Source organism: Pyrus communis, chromosome 17 (assembly GCF_041283825.1).
Source record: "Pyrus communis isolate YQ-2024b chromosome 17, ASM4128382v1, whole genome shotgun sequence".
In the NCBI taxonomy this organism is placed as follows: Eukaryota; Viridiplantae; Streptophyta; class Magnoliopsida; order Rosales; family Rosaceae; genus Pyrus; species Pyrus communis.
This window is the reverse complement of record NC_142581.1, coordinates 12,135,581-12,162,184: the sequence shown is the minus strand read 5'-3', so window position 1 is coordinate 12,162,184 and position 26,604 is coordinate 12,135,581. Positions and strand designations below refer to the sequence as shown.

General features: G+C 35.8%; 4 protein-coding genes across 6 annotated transcripts; 2 read left to right on the top strand and 2 right to left on the bottom strand.

Annotated features, from left to right (window-relative positions):
• Nucleotides 1-797: 797 nt before the first annotated feature.
• LOC148689479 (uncharacterized) lies at nucleotides 798-1,334 on the top strand. Its single transcript, XM_088688481.1, has one exon. It carries the CDS (start codon nucleotides 798-800, stop codon nucleotides 1,332-1,334), a length of 537 nt encoding a protein of 178 aa, XP_088544607.1.
• A 6,880-nt stretch (nucleotides 1,335-8,214) lies between these two features.
• On the top strand, nucleotides 8,215-15,684 carry LOC137708534 (protein STRUBBELIG-RECEPTOR FAMILY 6). Its single transcript, XM_068447632.2, has 16 exons — nucleotides 8,215-8,545; nucleotides 9,801-9,933; nucleotides 10,025-10,096; nucleotides 10,192-10,257; nucleotides 10,925-10,996; nucleotides 11,091-11,162; nucleotides 11,462-11,533; nucleotides 11,616-11,681; nucleotides 11,798-11,860; nucleotides 11,958-12,259; nucleotides 12,654-12,937; nucleotides 13,403-13,674; nucleotides 13,790-13,922; nucleotides 14,531-14,667; nucleotides 14,759-14,915; nucleotides 15,102-15,684. The coding sequence occupies exons 1-16, from the start codon at nucleotides 8,449-8,451 to the stop codon at nucleotides 15,252-15,254; spliced, it is 2,151 nt and encodes a 716-aa protein (XP_068303733.2). The 5' UTR covers nucleotides 8,215-8,448; the 3' UTR covers nucleotides 15,255-15,684.
• A 116-nt stretch (nucleotides 15,685-15,800) lies between these two features.
• Nucleotides 15,801-19,034, bottom strand: LOC137708535 (26S proteasome regulatory subunit 7). Its single transcript, XM_068447633.2, has 10 exons — nucleotides 18,838-19,034; nucleotides 18,605-18,686; nucleotides 18,410-18,501; nucleotides 18,240-18,317; nucleotides 18,049-18,110; nucleotides 17,457-17,601; nucleotides 17,108-17,326; nucleotides 16,827-17,008; nucleotides 16,535-16,710; nucleotides 15,801-16,265 (listed from the first exon to the last, which is right to left on the bottom strand). The coding sequence occupies exons 1-10, from the start codon at nucleotides 18,919-18,921 to the stop codon at nucleotides 16,108-16,110; spliced, it is 1,278 nt and encodes a 425-aa protein (XP_068303734.1). The 5' UTR covers nucleotides 18,922-19,034; the 3' UTR covers nucleotides 15,801-16,107.
• Nucleotides 19,035-20,986: 1,952 nt separating this feature from the next.
• On the bottom strand, nucleotides 20,987-24,613 carry LOC137708670 (uncharacterized). Of its 3 annotated transcripts, none has more exons than XM_088688431.1 (9): nucleotides 24,474-24,613; nucleotides 23,808-24,065; nucleotides 23,637-23,701; nucleotides 23,431-23,529; nucleotides 22,900-22,947; nucleotides 22,357-22,426; nucleotides 22,150-22,221; nucleotides 21,833-21,958; nucleotides 20,987-21,287 (listed from the first exon to the last, which is right to left on the bottom strand). In XM_088688431.1, the coding sequence occupies exons 2-9, from the start codon at nucleotides 24,027-24,029 to the stop codon at nucleotides 21,144-21,146; spliced, it is 846 nt and encodes a 281-aa protein (XP_088544557.1). In that variant the 5' UTR covers nucleotides 24,030-24,065; nucleotides 24,474-24,613; the 3' UTR covers nucleotides 20,987-21,143. The 3 variants fall into 3 exon arrangements, with proteins under 3 accessions (XP_088544557.1, XP_088544558.1, XP_068303894.2); XM_088688432.1 differs by having other exon boundaries at nucleotides 23,808-24,030; XM_068447793.2 differs by having other exon boundaries at nucleotides 23,808-24,059; nucleotides 24,474-24,603.
• Nucleotides 24,614-26,604: the final 1,991 nt, after the last annotated feature.

Sequence of the window (26,604 nt, the reverse complement as noted above, 5' to 3'; positions counted from 1 at the left end):
GGGTTCATGAAAGAACTCTGAAGAAGAAGAACTGAAGGCAGGGAAGGGAAGTAGGGAATGAGAGAGAAGAGGCTTAAGGGTTAGGGTTACAACAACTTACACCGGCGGCTTTAGTTACAGGGTTGTTATTTGTTAAGGCTTAAGGGTTTTGTTAAAAAGATTAAAAAATTAAAAATAACCTCATAAATCCTAGAGGCATGCCCATGCCTCTAGCTTGTAAAGTTTCATTGAAACCAACTTGGCAATAGGTTCTGTTTTGTTATGATTGTATGACTAAACTATTTATAAATATTCAAAAAAATTATATATATATATATATATATATATCGGTTCGGTTCGGTTCAGTTTCCGAGCCTCAAAAACCGAAACCGAACTGGTCAGATTCGGTTCGATTCGGTTTGACAATTTCGGTTCGATTTTTTTGCGGTTCGGTTTTTTTCGGCCTCGGTCCGGTTCGGTTGTCAATTTTTTTCGGTTTTCGGTTTTTTGAACCCACCCCTAATCCGGACCCTTGAAATTTAATCCAACGGTTACAATTATTATAACTTTTAGAGAAGCCCCCTGTTTCTAACTGTTGGATCAAATTTCAAGAGCCCGAATTTTCGAATATTTAGGATTTGGTGGGATATATCTGGATGGGATCTCTTCCCAAAAGAGGCTTGGGCAAATCTAAAGCCCAATCAACATCAACCCAAAACCTAAATCCCCAAAAACCATGAGATAGTTCCAAAGTAAAGACATTGGAAGCACTTGTTACCTTTTTTGAAAACTACAGAGAAACTGGTTTTGCTTCTGCCATGCGTGATGTTAAAGAAACTGTACCTGATTCGGAAATTGACCCTGTTTTTCAAACTAAACGTCATAGACCTAGAAAAAGACATCATGATAAAGTTGATGGTAATGACAGGGAACAACAGTATGCAGAAGAATCATTTAGGACAAATTATTTTCTTGTTATAGTGGATATTGCTCTTTCTCAACTGAAACACAGGTTTGAACAGTTAAAGGCTTTTGAATTTATTTTTGGCTTCTTGTTTGATGCACCGAAGTTAATTTCATTGGATGATCAACAACTAAAAGAAAATTGTATGAATCTTGAAGCACATTTGAAACATGGAAATACCATGGATGTAGATGGAGCCGACTTATGTTCTGAATTACAGGTGTTGCAAATGATGTTACCTGAAGAAGCATTTCTCTCTAATAACCCTTGGACATCCATGGAAATAGCAAACTTTGTAAAAGAAACTGACATGTGTCCTAATGTCTTGATTGCTTATCGTGTATTGTTGACTGTACTTGTGACCGTGGCATCTGCAGAAAGAAGTTTTTAAAAATTGAAATTATTATAATCTTACTTGCGGACCACTATGACTCAAGATAGGCTAAATGGATTAGCAATCTTATGCATTGAAAATGATGAGATTAAAGACTTGGAGTATGATGATATAATTGATAATTTTGCTTCAAAAAATGCCAGAAGACAATTTCTTGAAGGTTGAAATTTCAAGGAGTTTTGCTAGGAATGGTTGTATATGATTGTATTTTTTATTGTCAGGGCTTAGATATTATGTCCCCCCCCCCGGTTGTATATTTTCACAAGTAATATAATTTAGGCGTAAGGGCCTAGCCCCCCAACTTTGATTGGGTTCCAGCCCTCATTAATTTTTTTTTTTTTTAAACATATGTTTCCGTATTAAAAAAAGACACATTTTGAGCTTTCGCACTGGGCATCCAAAAACTCAAGACCGGCCCTGGTAAAGAGCCAATTGAGTCAAGAAAAACACCACATGGCACCTAGCACCTGTCATCGACGACTGACGACTGACACGACTAAAAGATGAAAATAAAAAGGCAAAAGGAAGAGTGGAGGAGGGCAACAACATCAACGTACATGTCCATGTGGGTCTGCATGCAAACGTGGAGTTTTCTCATTTTCCACTGCACAAAGCCGTGGCTGCCACCCATTTGCCAGCTACTGCTGATCGATGGCGATTAAACATTGGTTATAAGATGATCCACCACTTTCAACTTTTCAATAAAAAAGTCAAATCCCTAGCAAAGGTTTTTTTTTTCTTGAAATTCTCTCCTTTTAGCAGTATTCAATGGAATTCGATTAGCGTAGTGCTATCCACATCCTTTTTTTACATTTTATGTTAATTTATGTAATTTTAATGCTCTTTAATTCAATTTAATGGCCGAGAATTAAAAAATATGTAAATAATATCATTTTTAAATTATTAAATTATTATGATAATTTTTTTATTGGGATAGGAATACGAGTGGTACACCACGTGTTTTTAAGTGGTGAGAAATTTTATTTTTTAAGTTATTAACTTTTTAATACACATATCCCACCATTTGTATAATGACACGTGATGTCTCACCTCGTATGCCGATCACACTGAAAATTCTCTTCAACACAAAGGTAAAGAATTGACACAGGCCCCACCTGTACAAAGTATAAACACTTGTCAGCCCTTTTCATTCTTTACTCTTGCCCGTATTTCCATTAATTTACGTCCAAAATGTTTACACATTGCCACGAGATTCATGATTAGTGAAATTAATTAAAAACTAGAGGATATTACCATCTTATGAGTCATGACTAAGATTTTGCAAACCTACCTTAAACTACTAATTTCTTCCATGTTAGGTGATGATGTTTTGCTGGGAAAAGGAAGGTTAGGTGATGATGTTTTGCTGGGAAAAAGAAGATTAAAGCATTAGTATTTGGATTTTGATCCAATTAGAACTTGATTATTAAATTAAAAATTCGTCAGTATTGGTTTTTGAAATTCTCATGCCTTGTAGCAACAATCTTTTTTTGGGTAAATTGTTAAAACTTTCATATGAAATAAAGTGTTTAAAGAGACAAATAAGGGACATTCTAACAAAATTACCTAGAATAATCATTGTTCCACGTTGTATAAAGTTCAGAGGCCAATATTTACGAATGTTTAGAAAAGCTTCAATTCGATTAAAGTTCATCAATGCTCATTTCTTATTGTGGAATGATTTCATTTGAGTTGAAATTAATGAAACAAAAATGATTGATTTATGGCTTAGCTCCTAATTGAAACTAAGTTCGAAATCAAATTTGAGCCCATGTCAAGAGTTCAATGCTTAGAGTTGAGAATGAGTTTCGAGTCAGTTTCTCGTGATCACAAATTTTGGAACAAGAATCTTAGTCAGTTTCTCATGGTCACAAATTTTAGGGCAGAGTCCATTTCATTATGACACTTATTCCAGTCAACCAACCAAACACCAACTTGATATTAAATTCTTTTACTCACAAATATCGCACAAGTTTAAAATAGGATTTTTATCACAGACAATTCCTGAAATTGACCTAATTCATTATTTAAATCCCTCAATTTGAAAATCAATTAATGTTGTCTCTGAAATTGCCTACCACAAATCAACTTGGTCCTTGCCGTTTAATTCCTTCAAGTTTTCCGTTAATTTGCTGACGTAGCACACATGTGGCCAACACAATCAATGATTTAGTGCCATGTAAATGATACCAATATTATTATTTAGACAAATAAAATAATTTAAAAAACAAATAAACAAAAAAAAAAGGCCCAGTCTGACGGGCGTCTCTTGCTCCTCGTTCTGGCAACATAGTTGCAGAGCCCTTCCAAGAACTCAGTGTCAGAGTGTGTGCTGCTGTAAGAGAGTGGATAAAGCAAGAATATGGGTTCAAGAGGAGCAACGTTGGTGTTGCAGAAAGAGAACGAAATTGCAAGCGGCGTTATAAGTAGATCGACGGATAGAAGACGTGTCGCATCAGCACACGGGCTACGCCACTGCCTGGTCGATGGAAGGATATGCGGAGGGAGAATGGGTGGCTCCGTGGCTGGTCGAGCCAACAGATCAAAGGACGGAGTCGAAGAATCAAGGGGTTGTGGCTGGTGGTTGGGATTTGGAAGGAGGAGTGGTTGCTGGTTGGGATCTGGCATAAGTAGTGGCTGGGTTGTGGGAACCTTAGGCGGTTTACGTAACAAAATATGAAAAATTAAATTGACAAGGAGTTGAATGAGTTGTTTACTTAAATGTTCTAGAATCGGTATAGAAATAATATTAATTTCATAAAGTTATTTACCAATTTAACACAATTGGAATATAAACCAATATGATTACTAAAATGCTCTTGTCCCAAATCAAATATTTTATATACTTTTTTTAATAAAATTTGATATAATATATAATAGTAAGAAAAAAATTAAATTGATTTCTTATTTCATAAACACACTAAAATGTTTTTGTTTATTTATTTTTATAAATTTAAGTATTTACTTTAATATTTAAATTTTCTCGCTCAAGTTATAGTATCTTCTTTTCGGCATATGCATGGAGTTGTGTATAATGTGAATGAGTATAGAAATAAAAAAGTAAAGAGGTGTGCATAATGGAGTTATGCACAATTAGATATGGGTAAATGAGTTTATAAAGGACAATCTTGGAAAAAAAAAAAAAAAGTAAGTGAGGGCATAAAGGGAACAAAAGTGTCATTCTTATTGCCCAAGCAATCAGAAATCCAAATATCATGCTAATCTAAGGAATCCAAATCTTCCAAATTTTGGAATTGAATTCCAAAATTTTGCATGGGTCTTACCTTTTCTTTTACTCCCCAAGTTTAATAAACAAAGGTATACCTCGTAATCGGAATTCAATTCCTTGTTTTAATTCCAATTACGGTTACGTAAACTCACCCCAGGAAGATGATGATGCTGCGTGCTTCTTCTTCTTCTTTTCCTTCTTTTTCTTTTTAAGTTTTGGGTATTTTTTAGGGGTTTTTAAATTCGTCTTTTTATGGTTTTATAGATTTTTCCACATGCCACTAGTTAATCGGACACGTGGGCTCTACTTGTATGCCCTGTCAGCAAAATAAGAGAAAACTTTACGGATTAAATAGCAAGGACCAAACTGATTTGTGATGGTCAATTTTAGGAACAATGTTGATCGATTTTCAAATTAAGAGATCAACATGATGAGTTAGGTTAATGTCAAAAATCATTTGTAATAAAAACTCTTTAACATGTGATGACAAATAATTTGATTTGAAAGTGAGAAGAGAGACATAAAACCAGTATGATAAATATGGTTTATGTTGATTTAACGATCCATGAAAGACATCGACCCAAAACATTGATATTTGTATATATCAATTCGTTCAAAGATGTCATGCTCTAGCCAATAGATTATATAACAAGAAGACTCTTTGATTTTGCAAATTCAATACTAAATTAGGCTGTCCATTTTGTGGTTTGACTGAACTCTTCATTTACTTAGTGTAAAAATATCGATGTACTAAAAAAAAAAAAAAAAACCCTTGATTTTGTATCTCATTTATTTTTAAAAGGATTTTATTCATAATAATTCGCATCATTGACCAAAAAAATGAAAAAATCGTTTGGATTTCTGTTACTGTGTTTGTTTCACTTTTACCTATCACTCAAATCCAAAATAATAAATAAAAGAAAATCTAAAATTCAAGTACTAAATACTTTCATGATGAATGATATGATACTATATTTCACAGTAAAAGTAAATAAAATTAGTCAGGAAAATGCCAAAAATGCCATTTTTTTTCGAAAGAAAGAAATTTTATTATAATCGAATGGAAATATTTACATCTGAAGCCAAAGTATTAAATAGTCATTATAGCACAAGATCATCTCAATTATGAAATCCTCCTTCTTAGGTAATAAAAGAAGCCCTAGATGCTCTGCTTTGTTGCAAACACAATGAGCGAAAATAAATTCTACTAACCTCAATTGCTGTTTCAACCACTGAAAATAAAAAAGGATGCCTAAGAAGACCACATTTTTGTACTATTTGATATGTATATACCATGTCAATTAATGAATTCATCTTATTGAATTTTAATTTTATGCAGCATTTACCACGTAAGATGGTATACAAATATGAGTCTCCCTAGCATTACTCAATTTGTAAATACAATCAAATATTAACAAATGAAATGAGTTGGAAACTTTCCAACTTAGATTTTTATTCTTTATTTAAAAAAAATGCAAATCCAAAATGTATATTTCTTTACTAAACCCCAACTTATATTTTGTATTTTTATAATTCAAATTTCCTTTTGTTTTAAGTTTTAGATATTAATTTATAAATTTTCATTTATTTTTTAGCTTCTTCTATTGTTTTTTGAAGTTTTAAGTTGAAATTGCTACTATACTCCTAGAATTAACGGAAACAAAAAGACAACGTTAGTGAAAAGAACCAATGGTGCAACATATTGTTAATTTTTTTTTATTTAACAAACGATAATTTATCTACACTAAGGCAGGGATGAAGCCAGAGATTTGTATGAAGGGGAGCATCCTCAAACAACAAAGTCACAATTAAAAATCTCAAGAATTTATTGAACAAAACACTAATATATTAATCCATAAAGTTTTTCATACAACATATTACAATATTCCTCGAATCGTTTTCATGTTTTGAAAGCATTGCATGATAATATCATTACCAATACCATTAAATATCTCTCTCTATAAAAATAATCACGTTATCATTCATCCATTGATCTCTAAATTAAAATGCCAAAAACAAATTAATGAAGTAAAGTCGTATAAAATACCTTGTGGAGTAAAATTCTTGTGTTGAATTTTGATAATTGATTACTTGAACTCCAACTGTCTATAAAACTCCAAATTTAATTGAGTTTTGGTTGAATGAAAGGGGGAGGAAAAATCTAGAGAAGATGAGGACTGGATTACTTTGCCGTACGTGGTGGGATGAGTTTTGTGTGTATTAACGACCTAGGGTTAAGAAAACAAGGAAGCACAATTAAATTAATTGTTAATTAAATTGTTATCAGGTAGGGCATTGGGGATGCAAAATGGTAGACTAGTTTAGTTGGCTACCAATTTTTTTAATTGTAGTTTAATTAGGGTTGGTTATTGAGAATTGGAATGCAACCATACATTTTTTTTTTTTTAAATGAGTGGGGGCATCCACCCCATAGGCCTACACTAACTCCGTCATTGCACTAAGGGAGAGGGGGTGAGCTTAGCCTACAATAGGCTAGCAATAATGTGGCTCAAATTTGTCTTTGGTGATAATCGAACCTCAAACCTCTAACTTACAAATGAAGAAGAATATCACTAAACTGTAGTAATAAGTGATAAATATTATTACGTTTAATGACTAAAGAAACTAATACGAGAATTCAAAATTAAAATTAAGCTAAGGCAAAATCTAAAGACCATTGCTACAAGCCCATAATTTTCCTTGGAACTAGCTTACATTACGTACGTGGATTTAAAGGGCAAGAAGAGAAAAAGTGGAAGTAAAAGAGAGGTGACAAGTGAGAGTAAAAAGAGAGAGGGGGGGAGGAACGGCTACTTCGCAGTCCAAAATGTCAGTATTCAAATCCCACCGTTTCATCCATTGCTTTCGCAGCTGATTGGCTCACTTATATTTACTCCTCCATTTATGATTTATCATTATGTTCGTTGCCATCTAATCAGAGACCAAATCTAACTTTTCACTAAAATTAGTTGGTTGCCATCTAATCAAAGACTAAATCTGATTATTCACAAAAAAAATAATAATAAACAAATCATAGTAGTATTTCGTACTGATAACATAAATATATGTACAAACATTACTGTGTCGATATAATCATATTAAATAGGTTGCTCGTATCACATTCAAAATTTCAGAATGTACAAACAAAACAAAAAAAGGAAAAAGGAAATGATTTCCCTTAGGAGAATCTCGTGACTCTCCACTGAAAAATGGAAAGGTGACGATTTCAGTTAGAACTTGAAACTTGAAAGTAAGGATTCTTTCATGGGTTTTATTATTTTTAAAGGATATTTTTTTGGGTTTTCTTTTTTTTTTTTTTTTTTTTTTTTGTAAGATTTTAAAATTTTAAAATATTTTTTGTTTAATTAAGTTTTTTAAGTAAGTGCCACACGGTCTTGAAATGAAGGACACTAATGATGAAACCGTGTGATGCTGGTGAAGCTCTGACTTTTAAAATCTGACTTGGTAAATAAATTAGGAGAGAGAAAGAGAGAAAGAGGGAAAGAGGAGAGAGAGAGAGGGACAGAATGTGAAGATGATAGTAGAGCATAATTATACAGAAGATACAGAGCTACGTACACAGCAACCAAGAGGGTATTTTGTATTTTCCTCCTCATACCTAAATAGAAAGGAAAAGACAGAAAATTTGCATTAAGAACAAAAGAGAGAGTGAGAGAGTAAAAACAAAAGGGTTTTCTTTTCTGTGGCTTCGGATTCTTCTGCCAAATCGTGTCTGCCAGCTTAGGAATAAAACATTTTTCAAATCTGCTGTTTGGGAAAACAAAAGCAATCCAATTCACCCCAAAAGGGGAATGGTTTGATTACCTTTGTGTTTTGTTTTGTGGGTAAATTCAGAAGAAGAAGAGAGAGAGAGAGAGAGAGATGGTGGAGACTTGGAGGTGGGTTTTGCTGGTTTTCAGCATCTGCATTTTTGGGTGGAGTCCAAGCTCCATCAATGCCGCCACAGATCCCACAGATGGTCAGTTGCCTCACCCAACTCTTATTTTCTCTATTTTTTTTTTCTGTTTGTTTGAATTAGTATCAGTTTATTTGGACTCTCATGAGCTAACTTTTGGCAAATCTTCATAAAGTTTGAAACTTTAGGTTTTTCCTTTCGTGTTAAATAAATACTAAACCCACTGAATGCATTGTGGATTTGACTTTCTTTAGGAAATTACAAGTTGTTCTTGAACTGCTTATTGGGAGCCAGATTTGTGCTTTTACTTTTGATTTTTTTTTTTTCATTAGTTTGTTTATTTATTTTTTGGTTTGAAGAGTTGTATCTGTATGAAGGGGCATTTGAGGAACTGTTTATGCGCACAGTCTGGTCTGATATTAGTGATGTAGATTAACTTTGCCTTGTTTAAACAAAAATTCTGGGTTTTAATGTGATTGCTGTTTGACATTCATGTAATTCGAGCTTCTGAAAAGATAATAAAATTAGTCCTTTTCTTTATCAAAGTGATAATTAGATGTCGCTGTGTGACCATCATTGCCACTTTTGAGTTTCAAAAGCGTTTAATTCCCACTTTGTGTGATGATGAAAAACTGTTACAATTGCTACTTTTATGTCATCAACAATTCCCACTAGTGTTTAGGATAGGTTATTAGGAAGTTAAAATTACCATTGGATTTCAAAAGGATGCAATTTGGAAATTTATTTTTAGAAGTTACAGGATTTAAAGTCGGTTTGGCTGACCTATTCAGTTGAATTTCTTATTTCCCTTAGATGCATCAATTTATGAATGAGGAACTGAAGTATACGTTTATATACAATTTTATCATATGACAAAATGCATATGTAAAACGTTCAACATAAGAGAAGTTACATCAACTTGGTTGATTCAAACCAACGGTTATCTTGCTCCTCTACGTCCCGTGAAGGTGAGGATGCACTCTTGGTTTGGGAAATTTATGAATGACAGAGAATTTCCGAATTCTGAGCGTGTTTTAGATTAATTCAATTGGTTTGCATGCTTGTACCATTATTGTTGGCAAGTCTAATCCCTTCAGAATTTGAGTTGTAGCTGCTCTCCTTCTGGCTCAAAGATGCTTCGGCAATTACATTTATCTTATCTGATTTACATCATATTCACTCTGGAGTCTGGACCCTATTTTACTTCTCTTCAAGTTTCATTGCTCTGAAGAAAGCACATTATTGCAACTACATAAAATTCATTTCATAGTCCACTTCTGCTTGTATTGAATTTTCTTTTGGCATGTTCAATGCACAGTTAGTGCTCTGAAGGTCTTGTACAGTAGCTTAAATTCCCCATCTCAGCTAACCCAATGGATTCAAAATGGTGATGATCCATGTGGCCAGTCGTGGAAAGGTGTTAAGTGCTCGGGCTCACGAGTAACAGAAATGTGATTCCCTACTTCCTCATTCATTTTCCTAGATACTATCACATGTATGCTAATTTCTGATACCTCTTCTTTCATTACTCTTTTTTATCAGTGATTTATCAGGTCTTCAACTTTCTGGGATGCTAGGGTATCAGCTTCAGACTCTGACAGCACTAACCAACCTGTAAGATCAATGGTTGCATGTGTCAAATTGATTGATCCATTTTATTTTGCTGATTAGTTTGATCTCATGATTTGAGTATTTGACAAATTTTGCAGAGACATGAGCAATAATAATCTTGCAGGCACTATACCGTATCAACTTCCTCCGAACATGACACGATTGTATGATTCATAACCACATTTATCTACTGTTCTGTGTGTATTGTCGCACTTCTTGTTTGTTTTATACAATATTTTAAAAAACTAGCCTCGGGGCACGCCTAGGGCGCCTTTGAGGCTGGGCGCTAAGGCTAACGCCTCTGTTTTGCTGGAGTGGGCGAAAGGCTTCGCCGGAGCCGCCTAGGCGCGCCTCAGGGTTTTTTTTTTTTTTTTTTTTTTCAAACTCCCAAACCCAAATTTTGGGTAGGGTTTTAACTGCCTCATACCTCTTCCTTGCACTATTGTCTCTCTGCCTTTTTATTTTGATTTTGATTTTTTTATGTAATGGATGTGTGTGCTGTCTGCGTGCATTGTTATGTGTGCTCATTGTGCTTTTCATCCTCTATTTTATATATATATATATATATATATATGTGTGTGTGTGTGTGTGTGCGCGCGCGCGCGCTCAGGGTGATTATTGATTAATAATCCTTTTTTTTAATATAATATATGTGTTCCTTTTTTTTAATATAATATATGTGTACCCTCAGTGTATATATTAAAAAATTTAGGTCCCGTGAGGCTTCACCTCATGTCTCACTCCTAGGCCGGGCTATCCCCTGGATGCCTTGCCCACGCCTCACTCTTTTAATACATTGGTTTTATAACATAAGCCATCTTCTCTATGTAGAAACCTTGGTGGTAATAACTTCAATCAAGACATCCCTTATTCCATCTCTCAGATAGCGTCTCTTATATACCTGTAAGTAAATAATTCTTTATAACTTTGGTCACAAGACTCGCAACTTATCGAAAGTGTTTAAAGTAAACCAGTTTCATTCTTTTGGGGACTGCAGGAACATTAGTCACAATCAGATTCAGAACCAGCTGGGTGACATTTTTGGAAAGCTCTCTTCTCTATCCGTATTGTGAGTTCTCCTTCCATCCTTCTTGTATATAAGTAGCCTGCAATGAAGTCCATTTTGGCATGAGTGCGTAGTTTGCAACTTGGCCATTCCTTTATCAAAAACCAAAAAATAGTAATATAACTAGCAATAACATTTTACCATATTGCACAATCAGTCTATATAAACAATCTTTGAAGAATTATGTTTTTGTTTTTCTATGAAATTCTGCAAGTGTCAATCATCTCCTTTGAAAGTCGCTAAATAATTTATGTTGGTTTTACTCAAGGACCAAATGACGATAATTCTTTTCTTCGCTTCAGGGATCTGTCTTTCAATTCTCTGTCAGGCAGCCTTCCTGAGAGTTTTAGCTCCCTCTCAAGTATGAAAACAATGTAAGTAATGAAACTTTTGTTATTATGGTAATGATTGTCTGGTTTGTAGTCTTGACTCTTCCCTGGAATTGTCTTCTTTCAGGTTCTTGCAGAATAACCAGTTGACAGGGACTATTGATGTCCTTGCCAATCTGCCCCTTGATAATCTGTGAGATATCCATACAACTTAGCCAGATAACTCATTACCACTCCCCACTCTGTTTCCTCAAAGTGTCATGGCTTTCAGTTTCAGCCCACTAAAGTACTTTTGTTTGTGTTTCTTAGGAATATTGAAAATAATCATTTTACCGGCTGGATTCCGGAGCAGTTGAGAAACATTAATCTGGAGTAAGCATTCTATTATTAGCTACAGTTATTTCAAATCTGGACTCTGGAGAGAATATGGTTACAATATACAATATGGTTCTAAGGAATTTCATTACAGGAAGGATGGAAACATGTGGAACTCAGGTCCTGCACCTCCACCCCCACCTGGTACACCTCCAGCCAAGAGCAACGGAAATCACAAATCTGGCAGCAACAACTCACCGTCAAAAGGTGGTTCAGGTGAAGGTGATAAGAAATCAGGAATTGGGGGTGGTGCCATTGCAGGAATAGTGATATCTCTTCTTGTAGTTACTGCAATTGTAGCGTTCTTTCTCATAAAGAAAAGGTCAAAGAAGTCATCCTCAGATGTGGAAAAGTTTGAAAGTCGGCCCTTTGATCCCCTTGCAAGTGAAGTGCAAGGTACCTACAATTTGTCTACATTTTACATTTAGTTGAGCATTATCAGAAATTATTTTGTCCTTTCCGATGGTTTGCTATTCATGCTGTTGGGTTTGACTTCTCTGGACTGGATATGCTTATATTTATTTTCTGCAATATTCCTGCTGGTTTTAGTGTATGATACTGCTTTCTTTGTTTATCAGTTGGATTGAGTTTATTAATTTACCCCCCAAATCATTGAATTGAAATTGAAAGGTCAAGATCTACGGTGTTATAAAATAAAAGTATTCTGAATAGGCCACATCCGCATTTCAATCATGTTTGTTCAGATTCTTTTAAGTTTTTTGTTGAACCATTTTTAACCATGAAATGGTTGTTGAATGTTAACTGCTTTGTCTCCCACACTCCAATGCAGAAATGAAATCTGTACAAACCCCTGCCCCATTGGACTTGAAGACCTTTGATACTCCCGCCATACTAAATCTTAGACCCCCACCAGTTGATCGCAATAAATCATTTGATGAGGATGAATTCGCAAAGAAACCCATTGTTGTCAAGAAAACTGTCAAAGCTCCTTTAAATGTGACCTCATATTCAATAGCAGACCTGCAGATGGCTACTGGCAGCTTTAGCATTGACAACCTTCTTGGTGAGGGGTCTTTTGGACGCGTTTATCGGGCTCAATTCGATGATGGGAAGGTATACCGTTTCCCTAATAAATCTATATGCCATGACATTGATGTTGGAAAGGTTTAATCTCTTTTAATTCAGTGACGTCCCTTTACATAAAGGAGTAATGCTTTTTCTTCTTCATATCCTGTCTGAAGATGACCAACTTGCTTGTTTACTTTCATATTAATTCAACCATTTAATTTACTTTTTTGGTTGAAATCTTCTGCTCTCTCTCTCTCTCACACACACACACACACACACACACACACACACACACACACACACATGCACGCACTGGTGTATGGACACCCTTGCAACACACACACACAGAGTGAATGTTCTGGAGAGCCAGTATGATATCCTGAATGCATATATGCTTGGTTAAGCATTTGTTGATTTATTTATTTATTTATTCAAATGCTTCAATTCCAGTTGTTCCAAAGACTGAAGACAGAGCAGAATAATTTGTTACTACTTTTAACAATGTTACAGGTTCTTGCTGTGAAGAAATTAGATTCATCTGTCCTTCCTAGTGAGTTGTCCGAAGAATTCACCGAGATCGTTTCAAGCATCTCCCAGTTGCATCACCCAAACGTAACAGAGCTGGTGGGTTATTGTTCAGAGCATGGACAGCACCTGCTAGTCTATGAGTTCCATAAAAATGGTTCGCTGCATGACTTCCTGCACCTATCAGATGAATACAACAAGCCATTGACATGGAACTCTCGGGTCAAGATTGCTTTGGGGACCGCACGTGCATTAGAGTAAGTTTGTTAGTGGACGTCCATGCTTTGGCTTACATATTTAAGCTCACAATCATTTTTGAAACCTCGTTGACTGGAAAAATGTGTTGCTGGTACTTACAATGCTTTCTTTTAGGTACTTGCATGAAGTTTGTTCACCATCTATTATTCACAAAAATTTAAAGTCAACCAACATATTATTGGATGTGGAGCTCAACCCTCATCTTTCGGACTCTGGCCTTGCAAGCTCTATCCCCAATGCTGATCAGGTTAAATTTGGAATATCATACATTTGAACTTTTAACTGTTTTCATATACATCCAATATGAACTGATAACTCCATTATCTGAAATTGTATCCTAGCTGAATTGCTGTATTTTAGACATAGATGATTATAATTACCAGGATTTACGAAAACTCGTAACTCAGATGCACCAGTCTCAGAATCAAAGATACTGAGTTCGAATGGAAGCATACTCAAATTTCTATCTTCGTATGATTGTGAATGATAGTAAGGTTCTATTTGTCTAACATTTACTTAAATGGACCTAGAGAAATAAGGTAGGAGCAGACTTTAGAACACTTTAAAAACTACTTCCTGTAATCATGGAACACATTCCATGACCCAAAATCATCTATACTTGTTAGGAAGAAAAAATTCATGTGTGAAACTCGGCTAAACGACCATTTCATGCCTCTTAAGGGTTGAGACTTTATAGCTCACTTCAAGTGTCACCCATTTCTGATTGTTGGAAAATTATACGACGTAGTGGGTGTCTTGCTTAAGTGGTAACAGAACACGTGCATACCTGTTGCATCAGTCGGATTGATCATTATTTTTGTGGGAGTGCTGATGGTTTAAGTTTCACATGAGCAGGCATTGGACCACAATGCAGGATCTGGGTACAGCGCACCTGAGGTTGCCATGTCTGGCCAATATACACTAAAGAGTGATGTCTATTGTTTTGGAGTGGTTATGCTGGAGCTTCTTAGTGGGCGGAAACCATTCGATAAGTAAATATTGACATAGATTAGTGTTACTATCTTATTAATGCCATTTGTAAAGATTGGTGAAATTAATTGTTGTATGAAAATTCCTTGACAGCTTGAAGCCTAGGTCTGAACAATCTCTGGTTCGATGGGCAACACCCCAGCTCCATGATATCGATGCACTTTCGAAAATGGTAGATCCAGAACTCAAGGGGCTCTATCCAGTTAAATCTCTGTCACGGTTTGCTGATGTGATTGCCCTCTGTGTCCAGGTAATGCACACGTAGAGTATGGAATTTACACTCAATTTAATAATGTCTAACTTGTTGCGGCATGAAGAACAACCGTCGGTTATTCATGCCATAACAAATTATAGGATTGTGGAGTTTGGGGACTTTTCATAGTGTAGTGTGAACTGAAGTGAAGATCTGATCCTTACCTTCCACATTATGGTGCAGCCCGAGCCTGAATTTCGACCTCCCATGTCAGAAGTGGTTCAGGCATTAGTTCGATTAGTGCAGCGAGCCAACATGAGCAGGAGAACAGTTGGAAATGATCAAGGATCATCCCATGGAGGTGGCAATGCCGATGCACAGGACAACCCGTCTTGAGGACAGCTTGAGGTGACAATGGGGACACACATGAAGACACGCCTCAGGAAAACCGTGTACATTTTGAGTACATTCGCTTGGCTACACCATATGTTACCGAGCGTACGTATACCCTTGGTAGTATATGCCTGTTAATATTTTTACGCAGTTGAGGTAGGTGTTTCATTTTTGAGAACTTTTCCAAATTGAACTGGGTGGATTTGGAGCATGTTTCAAATGAGAAAGTCTGAGTATTTTTCTCACTTTATGTATACATTAAAACCAGTGCGTGCACCATTAAACGAGCCCTGGTGGTGCCGGATTCCGGTCGGCCAAATGTATCAGTGATCAGTTTGCAGTGCAGGCTGCGGGAATCACGCACTTGATTTCTCTTGTAGGCTTGTAGCTGTACAATATTCCAGTAAATAATGTAAAACTTCAAAATTCTTTATTTGTTTCCCGGCACATTTAAGATTGAGTCGATAGTATTCACGGCAGCATTACATGTGGCGTCTCTGCTGTTTGCATCAAAATGGCAACAGAAGATGGAGTTTTGTAAGAAGAGGATAATAACAAGGAGCAAGCACCTGAATTATTGACCATCTTCAACACTAATTGTAAACATTCACCATCACCACTTGGAACAGCTGCAAAAGAAATTGTCTAGCAATTGGTGTGGCAATAAAAACAAGTGTCGTATCGTTTTTCGGTTGGACCAGCTTAGTGAAGCATAAATTGTACGAGATTAGTTTATAAAACAAGCAAAATACAAAGTTTAAACAACAAACATGAAGCAGCCGAAACCATCTCCCTCCACCAGAGAATGCATCAATTCTTGATGGCATCTGGCAACACACTAGACTAAGTCCTCTGCTCAATTGTAAACCATGTACTTTGGTGTTGCACTGAACTTCTGATACCCCTTTATGACCTTGTTAACAGCATCGAGGAAGTCCTTCTCTGTTGCCGTCTTCCTTCGGGCTCTTATGGCATACATCCCAGCTTCCGTGCAAACACTCCGAATATCAGCTCCTGTGAAAGAGATAACAATGTCACAAAACCAAAGTCCAGTAACACAATGTCAAGATACGAGGGATGTAGCAGGTCATATCACAAGCATGAGACCATGGGAGCACATCAAACATTACAACGAAGATGCAAATCACAGTATTCTCACCTTTGGTTACCGTAAGGTGAGGATGCAAATGATAACAACATCAGATCAAACTAAAAATAACAACACCAGGAGGACTAGGTAACAATGACATTTTGTTTATCAATGGTATAGAAAGCATCCTTACCAGTTGAATTTGGGCAGAGACGAGCCAACAGTTCAAACCGAATGTCCCTTTCACAATTCATTGTTCTTGTATGGATTTTGAAGATTTGTGTCCGACTCTCCAAGTCAGGAAGGCCGAACTCGACCTTCCTATCCAACCGTCCTGGCCGCAGTAGGGCTGGGTCCAGCGTATCAGGCCTGAAAAAAGATCCAATAAAACCCCATAGTATAATAAACAGGCAGATGTTAATTAAAAATCAGAAAGAAACCAAATATAAATCGTGTAAAACTGCAAAACAAATACACAAACCAACCTGTTTGTTGCCATCAAGACTTTAATATTTCCACGAGCATCAAAGCCATCCAACTGATTCACAATTTCCAGCATAGTCCTCTGAACTTCATTATCTCCGCCCACACCATCATCAAACCGAGCTCCTCCAATCGCATCCACTTCATCGAAAAACACAATACAGGCCTTCTTTGAGCGCGCCATCTAAAAACAAAAAAAATTACCACATAGTTAGAGAATAGAGCAACAGAAAAATAGTACTCAAAATATTTCAATATGCTAAAACATGCAACTATTTCTAACCTGAAAAAGTTCTCTGACCATCCGAGCTCCCTCACCAACGTATTTTTGAACAAGCTCACTCCCAATCACACGAATGAAGCAAGCATCAGTTCTATTCGCGACAGCCCTAGCCAGAAGAGTTTTACCAGTTCCTGGAGGCCCATAACAGAGAACACCCTTAGGTGGATCGATCCCGAGCTTCACAAATTTCTCAGGGTGAAGCATAGGCAGCTCAACAACCTAAGATAGATCAAGTATATATGCACACTGTTAAGTTTATATCCTAAACTCAAAACAGTAGATATTAATACATGTTAAACACAAGGAAACAAACTAACAATGCAAATAAAATGGTCAAAACCATACGCACTTCTCTCATCTTTTCAATCTGCTCCTTACATCCACCAACATCATTATATGTCACATCTGGCTTCTCTTCCACGGTCATCATGGTCACACTTGGATCAATTTTTGGAGGCAAAGGAATCTGAATTTGATACTTGTTCCTATCAACCCTGCAGTGGCAAACTAAAGGTTAACCAGAAAGACGCTACGATTTTAAACAAAACCCCAACTATAATCACTATAAATTTGCTAAAGATGTGAGCACAGGATAAAACACAGCACTAATTGCAATCCCAAGAGAACAAACATTTTCATCACTAAAAACACAAATATGGAATGCTATAGCAAAACATAATATAGCATGGTGATGAGCAAGGACATGAGAAGTATGCAATGAAGGCCCAAAACTGCATTGCTGTATTAAATTACTATCCCTATTTCTTAAAAATTTCACTATTGCAGAAAATTCTTTTAAGATGTTTGTTGGTGAGTGGCTTACCAACTATTATCAAGCATAACATTATGTGCTGCATCCTAAACGAGCGATGCTCATGGATAATCAAATAAGATTTAAACAAGATGGAAAACAATCAGAGTTCACAAATAGGAGGACCTACCCCACGCGCATGCCTTCTTCTATATCCGTTGGGGAAACCTTGTCACCCAGACCCACAACAAACTGCAAACAAATTACACAGCATTAAGAATGTAACAAGAAAATCAACAGATGAAAGATTGAAAAATAGAGCAAAAGTAAAAAAGAAATAAATAGCTGTATGGAAAAAATTGATGAAAAAAGAGGTTAGACCTTGGCAATTTGTTTGACATTAATGACGTATTTAGCATCCTCGGAATTGGGATTGATAATCTTTGTACATCTAGCCACCTGGTTTCAACAAATTAATCAATGCCTCCGTATCACATTATAACACAAATCAGTGAGTGTATGGTTGCGTGTGTAACCAAACCGAAACGAACCTGAAGAGGCTGTTCCTCCTGCATCATCTGCTTGTCGGAAACAAGATCATACTGGCTGGGTGCAGCCAACCCAGTGTCGGACTCCTTGATACCTGTAAAAGCAATCAAATTTAACTCGGCCCATCCACAAAGCTAACCACCCACAACTAGAACTTTCAAAATTCGGGGCACAAATCGAGCAAACAAGCTACATACCGCGCAAATCATTGACCCTTTTAGCCAAATCCTTTACTTCTTTCTCTGCTTGCTTAATGTGCTTCGAGTACGGCCCTAATCCCTGCATATCCAATTAAATCACCACAATCAATTAGCGCTAATCAAAGAAATTACTCTACGGGAAATTTCAGGATTATTAATTAGGGTTTTCGCTGAATCTGAAATCGGTGGGATTGGGGTTTCTGGAAAAAGAATTGAGTTGAAGAACTTACGTAGGTCTTCATGATGACGATGTCGTCCTCGTCGAGGGGTCTAGGGTTCTTCTCATCCTTGATGTCTTCTGGTTCTGGCGCCATCGGAGAGTTTAGTGAGAGAAACTAGAGAGAGAAAGAGTAGAAGTTTGGAGATTGGGACTGTGCTCTGGTAAATGTTTCGTATTTCAATCGACCTTTTCTTTTTGTTCAAGCTAGCTGTATGCTCAAATACGATACTCTGGGTTTTGGTCACGTGATCTGCGCGTGCAAGGATTGGTGAAAGTTCAAATGTTACTCTTACCATGTAATTATACCTTATTTTTAGGGGTATGATATCCACACGTCTCTTTTTACTTATTTCACACTTTTTTTTGGTTTTTCGACCGTCGGATCGGATGAATTGAAGAATATCAATGGATAGAAATTAACAAGAGGTGTGTGGATAACACATCCCTATTTTTATACCATCTCAAATGACATTTAATGCGAACAATTATATTATTTAAATTAATCAAAATTTTTATTTAATTAAAAACAATTTACAAAACCTTGTGTAAGAATAGCATTGTTCTTGAATGTTTATGTATGTGGGCTGCGCTTGGCTTGAGTAGGAGTGGAATTTTTTGTCAAGTTACCATCGCAACTAAATTGTCAATCGTACGATATCGATTTTGTGTCAATTGATAATGGTACGGTATTGTACAAAATCACAATTTTAGGTACAGTATTGGTATTTGATACCATTGCCAATGATATTATCGTACCGTACAATTTTTCTCATTTAGTTTTTCATATTTGTCCCTTGATTCAATCTCACGTTTGTGGCATGTAATTTATTTTGACAAAAGTTCTAATGGAGTTAACGAAAAGGATCATAGTTGTACGTTTTGATAAGTTAAGGGACTAATGATCATGGATTTTTAGTTGAGTGACTATTACTTCAATTGAATTAAAGTTGGGAGACTATCACTACAATTTCCTCTCTATTTTTATACAATTAAATCCTAGCAGGAAATTTGTAATTCGAGTGGTTAAAATTGTTTACCTCTACAATTGAGACTTTGTGTTCCAATCCTCCTTTCCCAATATCGTTGAGGGACACAGAATCTTCCCGCTCTGTATATCTTCAAGTTTGACGCCATTGAAAACTCTAAATTTACATGCTACTTAATCGAATTTCTTCCTGCTCAATCCAATGGCCACCTTGTCACATCAAACATAAGCATATCAAACATAAGCATATATTGGTCAAGTGTTCAACACAGGCAAGGAGCAAGGTTCTAAAACATGCTAGGCGCTAGTCGGGCGGTAGGCTGGCGCCTAGCACTTAGGCGGGGTCTAGGCGGGCACCTAGGCGGCTTAGGGGGATTTAGGTAAATTTCTTGTATATCTTGTAGCATATTGACACTTACAAAAATTAAACTTGTATGAAATCCATGGATAAGATAATAAAAGAAAAATAAAATGCAAAAAGAGTATCCAACAAGTCCAAAATTTAAAAACACATTAAGCATATATGCCATAGTACCATAGTGAGGATTATTGTAGGATGACACATGTAGAATAAGTTCACAATTTAAAACCACATGAAATGCAAAATAGGAGGAAAATAAGGAAATATAGTAATGTAGATAGGATTTTTTTTTTTAATTTCAAAAAAATAAAAATAAAAACCTCCTAGCCACCTAGCCCGCCTAAAGCCCAACCGATTTACAAGAAAACGTCTCGGGTCACCACCGCCCAGCGTCTAGACGCCACCTAGGCCATTTTTTAGAACATTGGCAAGGAGTGCCTTTCTGGTTTTTGTTACAAATTTATTATTTATTATTTATTATTTTTTATTTTGTAAAAGCAATACTGATGAAAATGAAAAAAGTAAGTCAAAACATTGAGTCGCATAAAAAATACTCTTAACGAATTGAACTTCGTCCTCCATGTTTTTGTTATAAACTTTTAACTTTAATCAAAACTCAAATTACAAATGTTAATTCGGACAGTTGACCAATAAAGTGTGTCAAACTCCTGCACCAAGTTCGAATCCCCATTCTTGAGCGAAGAGTGTTGAAACGAAAACAAAAGGCAAAACCAAGAAGTCTTAATTTACTTATTTTTTAGATATAAATAATAATATTTAATAAGTAAACAAAAGGATGAATTGGAAAGGCAATTGGGAATGGGAGTGGGAGTCCTCTGATTTCAGATGGACCACGGATGCTGTCCATCCTCATGGTTCAAAATTTCCTTGGACCTTAGGCCAAATGTTCAACAAATGAAGAAAAAGAAGAAGCTTCTTTCCCCAATAGAAAATAAATGCAACTATGTAACTACATCGAGTCCCGGTACTTTAGAACGTCATTTGTGTTCAAATCATAGATTTTGCAGATATCCAATATAGCACAGTCTTTGAGACCCTCGCGCTCGCCTCCATGGCAAAGAAGCTCCTCAAGCTCCTTCGATGGCTGCAAAACCTATTTACATTGAGCAACCAAACAAGAAATTAGTAAAATGACAGAAAACTGAATGCTGGTATGTTTGACACAGATAAATGTGCGTGATATTAGATATTATATGCATTTGCAAAAAGGTGTGTTTGTGTATGTACAAGCAAAGCTTGCATCTGCCTCCAGGAGGGCCTGAACATTCGTATCTCACGTTTAAGTGTCGATCAGATCTCATACGGAGAGGGTAACCAAAACTTACAAGTAATTGATAGCCCAGTTTGTGATTAAACGACCAGTAAAACTTACTAGACACATACAACTAATAAAAAACCGGAAGATAGGTCAACTTGTCATCCACAACAAACCCTAAAAGTCTCAATTGTGCAAATGTGATAAAGGCTCTTGGAAATTACGTTTATCTAACACTAACTGCGTAGTTAAAGGGATGCAATAAAAAACCAAGAAAACTACAATAATTTAGACCAATACAGGGTTCTTTTAGGACTGCTGTCACAGACCATTGAAAATCAATCGCGTTGTCTGTAATTGCAGGAAATCATAAAATAACTTACATAAGGAGAATTGAATCTCTCTTTGCTTCCATGCTGAGATTCAATATGCTCATTTTTATTTCCATCGGTAGTGGAAATTGGTGCCACAGAGCTATCTGAGACTAGCTTAAGGAGCCTCTCGCTTCCCTAGAACATCAACATAAACAAAACAACAAAGAATATATAGCATATTGAAATATAGCAATATATAATGGAACAATCAGGACGGAAGGGGTAGATACAAATTTCTTCAACTGAGTGCTAACTCATTTGCTAATTTATTTTACAAAAGAAATCAGACTACAAATGGTTTCATGAAAACACTGTATGCAACGCACCTTGAGAGCTCGCCAATGAGAATAAGTACGGAATAAACACCAGAAGAAGGGAATATTAGGCAAAGGCAAAACCTGCATAGAAAATATCAAGAATGTGGATTTTGTTGATCTGGCAAAAGGAAATGTAAATTGAGAAGTGAAAAAGAATTAAAGGATCAACAGATTGAGTAAAATCAGAGTTGAAAACTCAAGTCAACACATACGTACAGCACATGCTGATGTCAGAGGAAGCAACGTAACCGAACCATATAAATACTTTTTGTGTATGATAGATCCCCTGATAATCAGATAAACTTCATATCAGTACAGTTTGATCTCATCATAGATTAGTATAATACATCCAATGAAGATTAATGCCATCTTCAGTATCCCTTCAAGAAACAAGCACCAAATGTACCACAACGTAGGAGCTTTAGGCAAACTAGTTCCCTAAGGTTAAATATTCAACGCCAAATTTCATATCACTCACTCAATGTTACATCATGCAAAGAAACACAAATTTCTGTTTCTTCAAAATCTAGGGTTTAGTCATAAGAACTTTTTAAATAAAACAATAAACATTGAATGAAAGCTGCTACTTGATTTCTGTTGGGTCAAGGAACAGTATGCATCAGTTTGATTTCATATAGATTCAGTGTTTCGGTTCTTGGTAAATATGAAGGACAGGAGAGAAAATAATTGATACCATCAATAATTGTGACAACATGTAGATTCAAACTCTAATTATCAACTTTGAAAGCAAGAGAATACCTCATGGCAATATATCGTAACCTCCTACGCACAAGTCGTGCGTTTAAGCTGCAAAACCCTAACATATGATCAGCACACCAGAACTTAAAACGTGAAAGGATATCGCACAAAGAAAAAGTACAAATAAAACTAGAAGATCGACTGTTTATCTAGCACGATGACATACTTCAACTGAAAATTACTAAGTGTGCATTGTCAAGAGTTGTGATGGGAATAGGTTCTAAGTTGAAATGCTTAGTTTTTATTCCCATGAGCCTATCTAATAGAAAAAAGCACCACATAACTTCTGTTAAGTCCTCTCTATCAACTTTAATTGAAACAAAATTTCAGATCATCATGGGCTGTTGCATTTGCCGTTAAAACTAAATGTGTTATCTTTACAAATAGCAACGAATGAATAAACTGAGCTATTCTATATGTTTGACTGTTGGTTTTGTTTTCCATATAAATCTAACAGAAAGTGGAGGAAGAAGTTAAAAACGACAGCCATTTTAAAAAGCAGGTTTGCAAGTGAGAGAAACAGAAATAAACCTGGAAGGGTATTTAACTTCAACACCTGTGACCTCATTAGAGATCGATTTTAGGAAAATCTCAGACGGCTTAACACGAGACAACAGCTTCAATCCCAATCTACACCATTAAAAGCTTTCTCAAGTTAAAAATACAGAAACAACCTTGAGTGGTGATATGAAATGAAATCACCAAACTATGTTGAGTGAGTTTGTAGTTTCATTTACCCATGAATCTTGTTCTTAAAACTTCCTTGAGGAGACTTCTCCAGACCGATCCAAGCTATGTTCATCTACTCACCAAAACACAAAACCATTATTTCCAAACAGATATAAGACAACCCAATTCAAAAATAAAGCAGCAAGATTTACAATAGGAAAATGGGTTTTGCTATGGACCTTGGTAGAGACAAAATCGACGAGGAGTTCAGCGTTGACAGCTAAAGGATTGGCAATGGCCTTGTCATTGACATTGGAATTGTACTTCTTCCAGAGGTCTTTGAGAGTTGAAGGAGTCTGAGAGGGAGGGGAAGATGCAGAGTCCGAAACCAGAGGCTCAACGGATCTGCTGAAGCACCAGTTCCTCCCTCTAACCGGAAAAACTATCACTCTCGCTCTCATCCTTCCCAATTCCCACAAAGAATATGAACCCTAATTCTTGTACAGATATTGTTTTCGTGATCATTCAGCACATTAAAATTACCAAAAAGAGGTTTTTTTTTTTTTTTTTTTTTTTAAATAACAAAAAATTGAATCTTTGATTTGGGTTTTTGTTTTTGATTAAAATAAATCAATGGAATTGGTATATTCCAAGAAGTAGACGAAGAATCATTGAATCTTCATTTTCGACAGGGATTAAATGGTACAAATATTAAAATTAATTAAAAATTTTGTTTTAATCACAGACCAAATCAACGAAGTACAGGAACAGAAACGCAAATATTTCAAATCAAATCGACAAATTAAACAATAAATCATACGATGATGCAATTCTGCAATGTAAGAGTTATAGGATTGAAAGTTTTGAGAAAAAAGAAAAGAAAGGAAAAGCTAAATACAACCAACCAGCTGGGAAGCGACGAGCACCAAATACTGAGTCACGAGTCACGGACAGTGGAAGGAAGAGTACGGATGGTACAGGGAGGCGGAGGAGGGAGAAGTGGCGCCATGGTTGCGTGCGTGTTGGTGAAAATTGTGAGTTTTGTGATTGTGATTTGTGAGTGGGAGGGGAATTAGAATGGAAGGTTTTACTTCCTTTTTTTTCCACGTGGACTATGGAATTTAGTCATTTTGCTATTATTCGGCCTAGTGTGTCGCTCCTGGGCTGATCCGTATTTTTGCGACATGTCTGCTTTATATAGAATATCGAGAATCGGATATAAAATGTTTACTTTATATAGAATTTTGAGAATCTGACTGCTTACTTACGAGAAAAAGATATTTCGTTAAATTTATTCATTTTTTTCACATTTATGTTCACATGTGGGAAACTAGGAAAATGTATGCGATCGTATCTTAAAATTCTTAATTAAATGAAAGTAATTGATCTAGTTCTTCAATTCATTTTACTTTTTTGTTCATAGTAAGTAAGCACGCTATGAGATCACATGTATGTAATCGAAAAATATGTGTTTTTTTTTTAAACTACTTCGGATGTGCTTTATGAATAATTAACTGTTAAATAAAATTGTTAAACGTTTGATAAACTGGATTTTTAAAAGAGTTGTGAGTATGAAAAACAGTGTAGGCGTTTGATAGATTTTAATATAAAAGTGATATAATTGTATATAATGACAAAAATAGACATGATGGTGTAGGCGAGGACGACGATAATTGGGTTAAGGGAAATGGTTGTGATGGTGGTGGTGCCAATAACGAGGTGTGGTAGTTGGGCTGCATAGGTAACAATGGTGGTAGGGGTGGCGACAACAACAATGGTGGCGATTGTGGTTGTGGTGGTAGTGGTGACTATTGTGTTTATAGTGTGGTGGTGACAGTGGCAATGGTGGCAACAGTGGCAGTTGTGGTTGTGGTGATAATTATAGTGGTGTTGGTGGTGGTGGTGGAGTGCGATTGTAGTGTGGTGCTAGTAATGACAATGGTGGTGTAAGAGGTTAGGTTTTGTAGTGGTAGGTGGTGGTGGTCACTTTGTTCTCCAATTTTTGGACAAATAATGCCATTTTTTAAATTAATGAGCGTAATACAGAAAAAATATTCATTAAAGACTCAACTTCGCTTTTTATTAAACCAGCTTTTAAAAGCAACCTACAATCTATTTTTTTAAATTGTTGTCTGGAGGCCATTGCTTTTAAAATAAGTAGGATATTTTACTTTTACCAAACATTTTTTTATTGCTTAACTTTACAGTGAAGCAGTTTTGGTGATAAAAAACAAAACCAACTGGGCCTTAATTCTCTATTCTTTAGTTCTCCGATTCGTTTCACTTTCTCATTCATGTAAGTGAGAATGCTATGAGATTAATCTAGTTTCCAATTACCTCACATTTACAACAAATGTCGTATTAAATTTATGAAAGTCCCCAAAAATCCAAATAGTAATTGATAATGAGAGCTTATACCATCTCTAAATGAGATGTCAAAAATATCATATAAACATATAATAGTAACAAATAATGTACTATTTTACTCCCAACTACAATGCAAAACTAACGTTTAAAAGAAAGCTAGGCTTTGGATATCAAAATTGACCCCATGAAGCATAGGCGTCAAATCAGTCTTTCATTTTTTTTTTTTTCTAAAGGAACTCAACTTGCCTTACATTAAATTCATATAATACTAAAGTGTTTTTTTTTTAGTTAATATTAGGAAGACTAAATTTGTAAACAAAATTAGCAAACTAAATGATGTGTCATTAATAAGAACTTACCGATGAGCACACACTCTGTGTGTGTGAACAATTTCATTTTGTTTTTTGTTTTTTTTATTAAGGAGTGTGATTAGTTTTTAAAATTTTAAAAAGAGTATGATAGTGAGACAATTTCTCTTAATAAGTGCATATTTTATCTTAATATTACATAATTATTGTTTTGTCCTCCTTATGTAAATATTGCGTATCAAAAGTGAGGGTAAAATAGAAACAATAAGGATATGATTGTCATTTTCTCAAAAGATACAAAATTACTATTTTGCCCTCCTTATGTAAGTAATGTGTATCAAAAGTCAGGGTAAAATAGGAA

Coding starts and splice junctions, on each gene's coding strand:
- LOC137708535 (XM_068447633.2), bottom strand. CDS start 18,921: ATGGCGCCAGAACCAGAAGACATCAAGGATGAGAAGAACCCTAGACCC. Junction 18,111..18,239: donor ATGTCAAACAAATTGCCAAG/GTCTAACCTCTT, acceptor ATTTGTTTGCAG/TTTGTTGTGGGTCTGGGTGA. Junction 17,327..17,456: donor AGATTGAAAAGATGAGAGAA/GTGCGTATGGTT, acceptor GATCTATCTTAG/GTTGTTGAGCTGCCTATGCT.
- LOC137708670 (XM_088688431.1), bottom strand. CDS start 24,029: ATGAGAGCGAGAGTGATAGTTTTTCCGGTTAGAGGGAGGAACTGGTGC. Junction 23,702..23,807: donor TCGATTTTGTCTCTACCAAG/GTCCATAGCAAA, acceptor TTTGGTGAGTAG/ATGAACATAGCTTGGATCGG. Junction 23,530..23,636: donor TTTAAGAACAAGATTCATGG/GTAAATGAAACT, acceptor TTAATGGTGTAG/ATTGGGATTGAAGCTGTTGT.
- LOC148689479 (XM_088688481.1), top strand. CDS start 798: ATGCGTGATGTTAAAGAAACTGTACCTGATTCGGAAATTGACCCTGTT.
- LOC137708534 (XM_068447632.2), top strand. CDS start 8,449: ATGGTGGAGACTTGGAGGTGGGTTTTGCTGGTTTTCAGCATCTGCATT. Junction 10,258..10,924: donor CCTCCGAACATGACACGATT/GTATGATTCATA, acceptor TTCTCTATGTAG/AAACCTTGGTGGTAATAACT. Junction 14,668..14,758: donor GGGCGGAAACCATTCGATAA/GTAAATATTGAC, acceptor ATTCCTTGACAG/CTTGAAGCCTAGGTCTGAAC.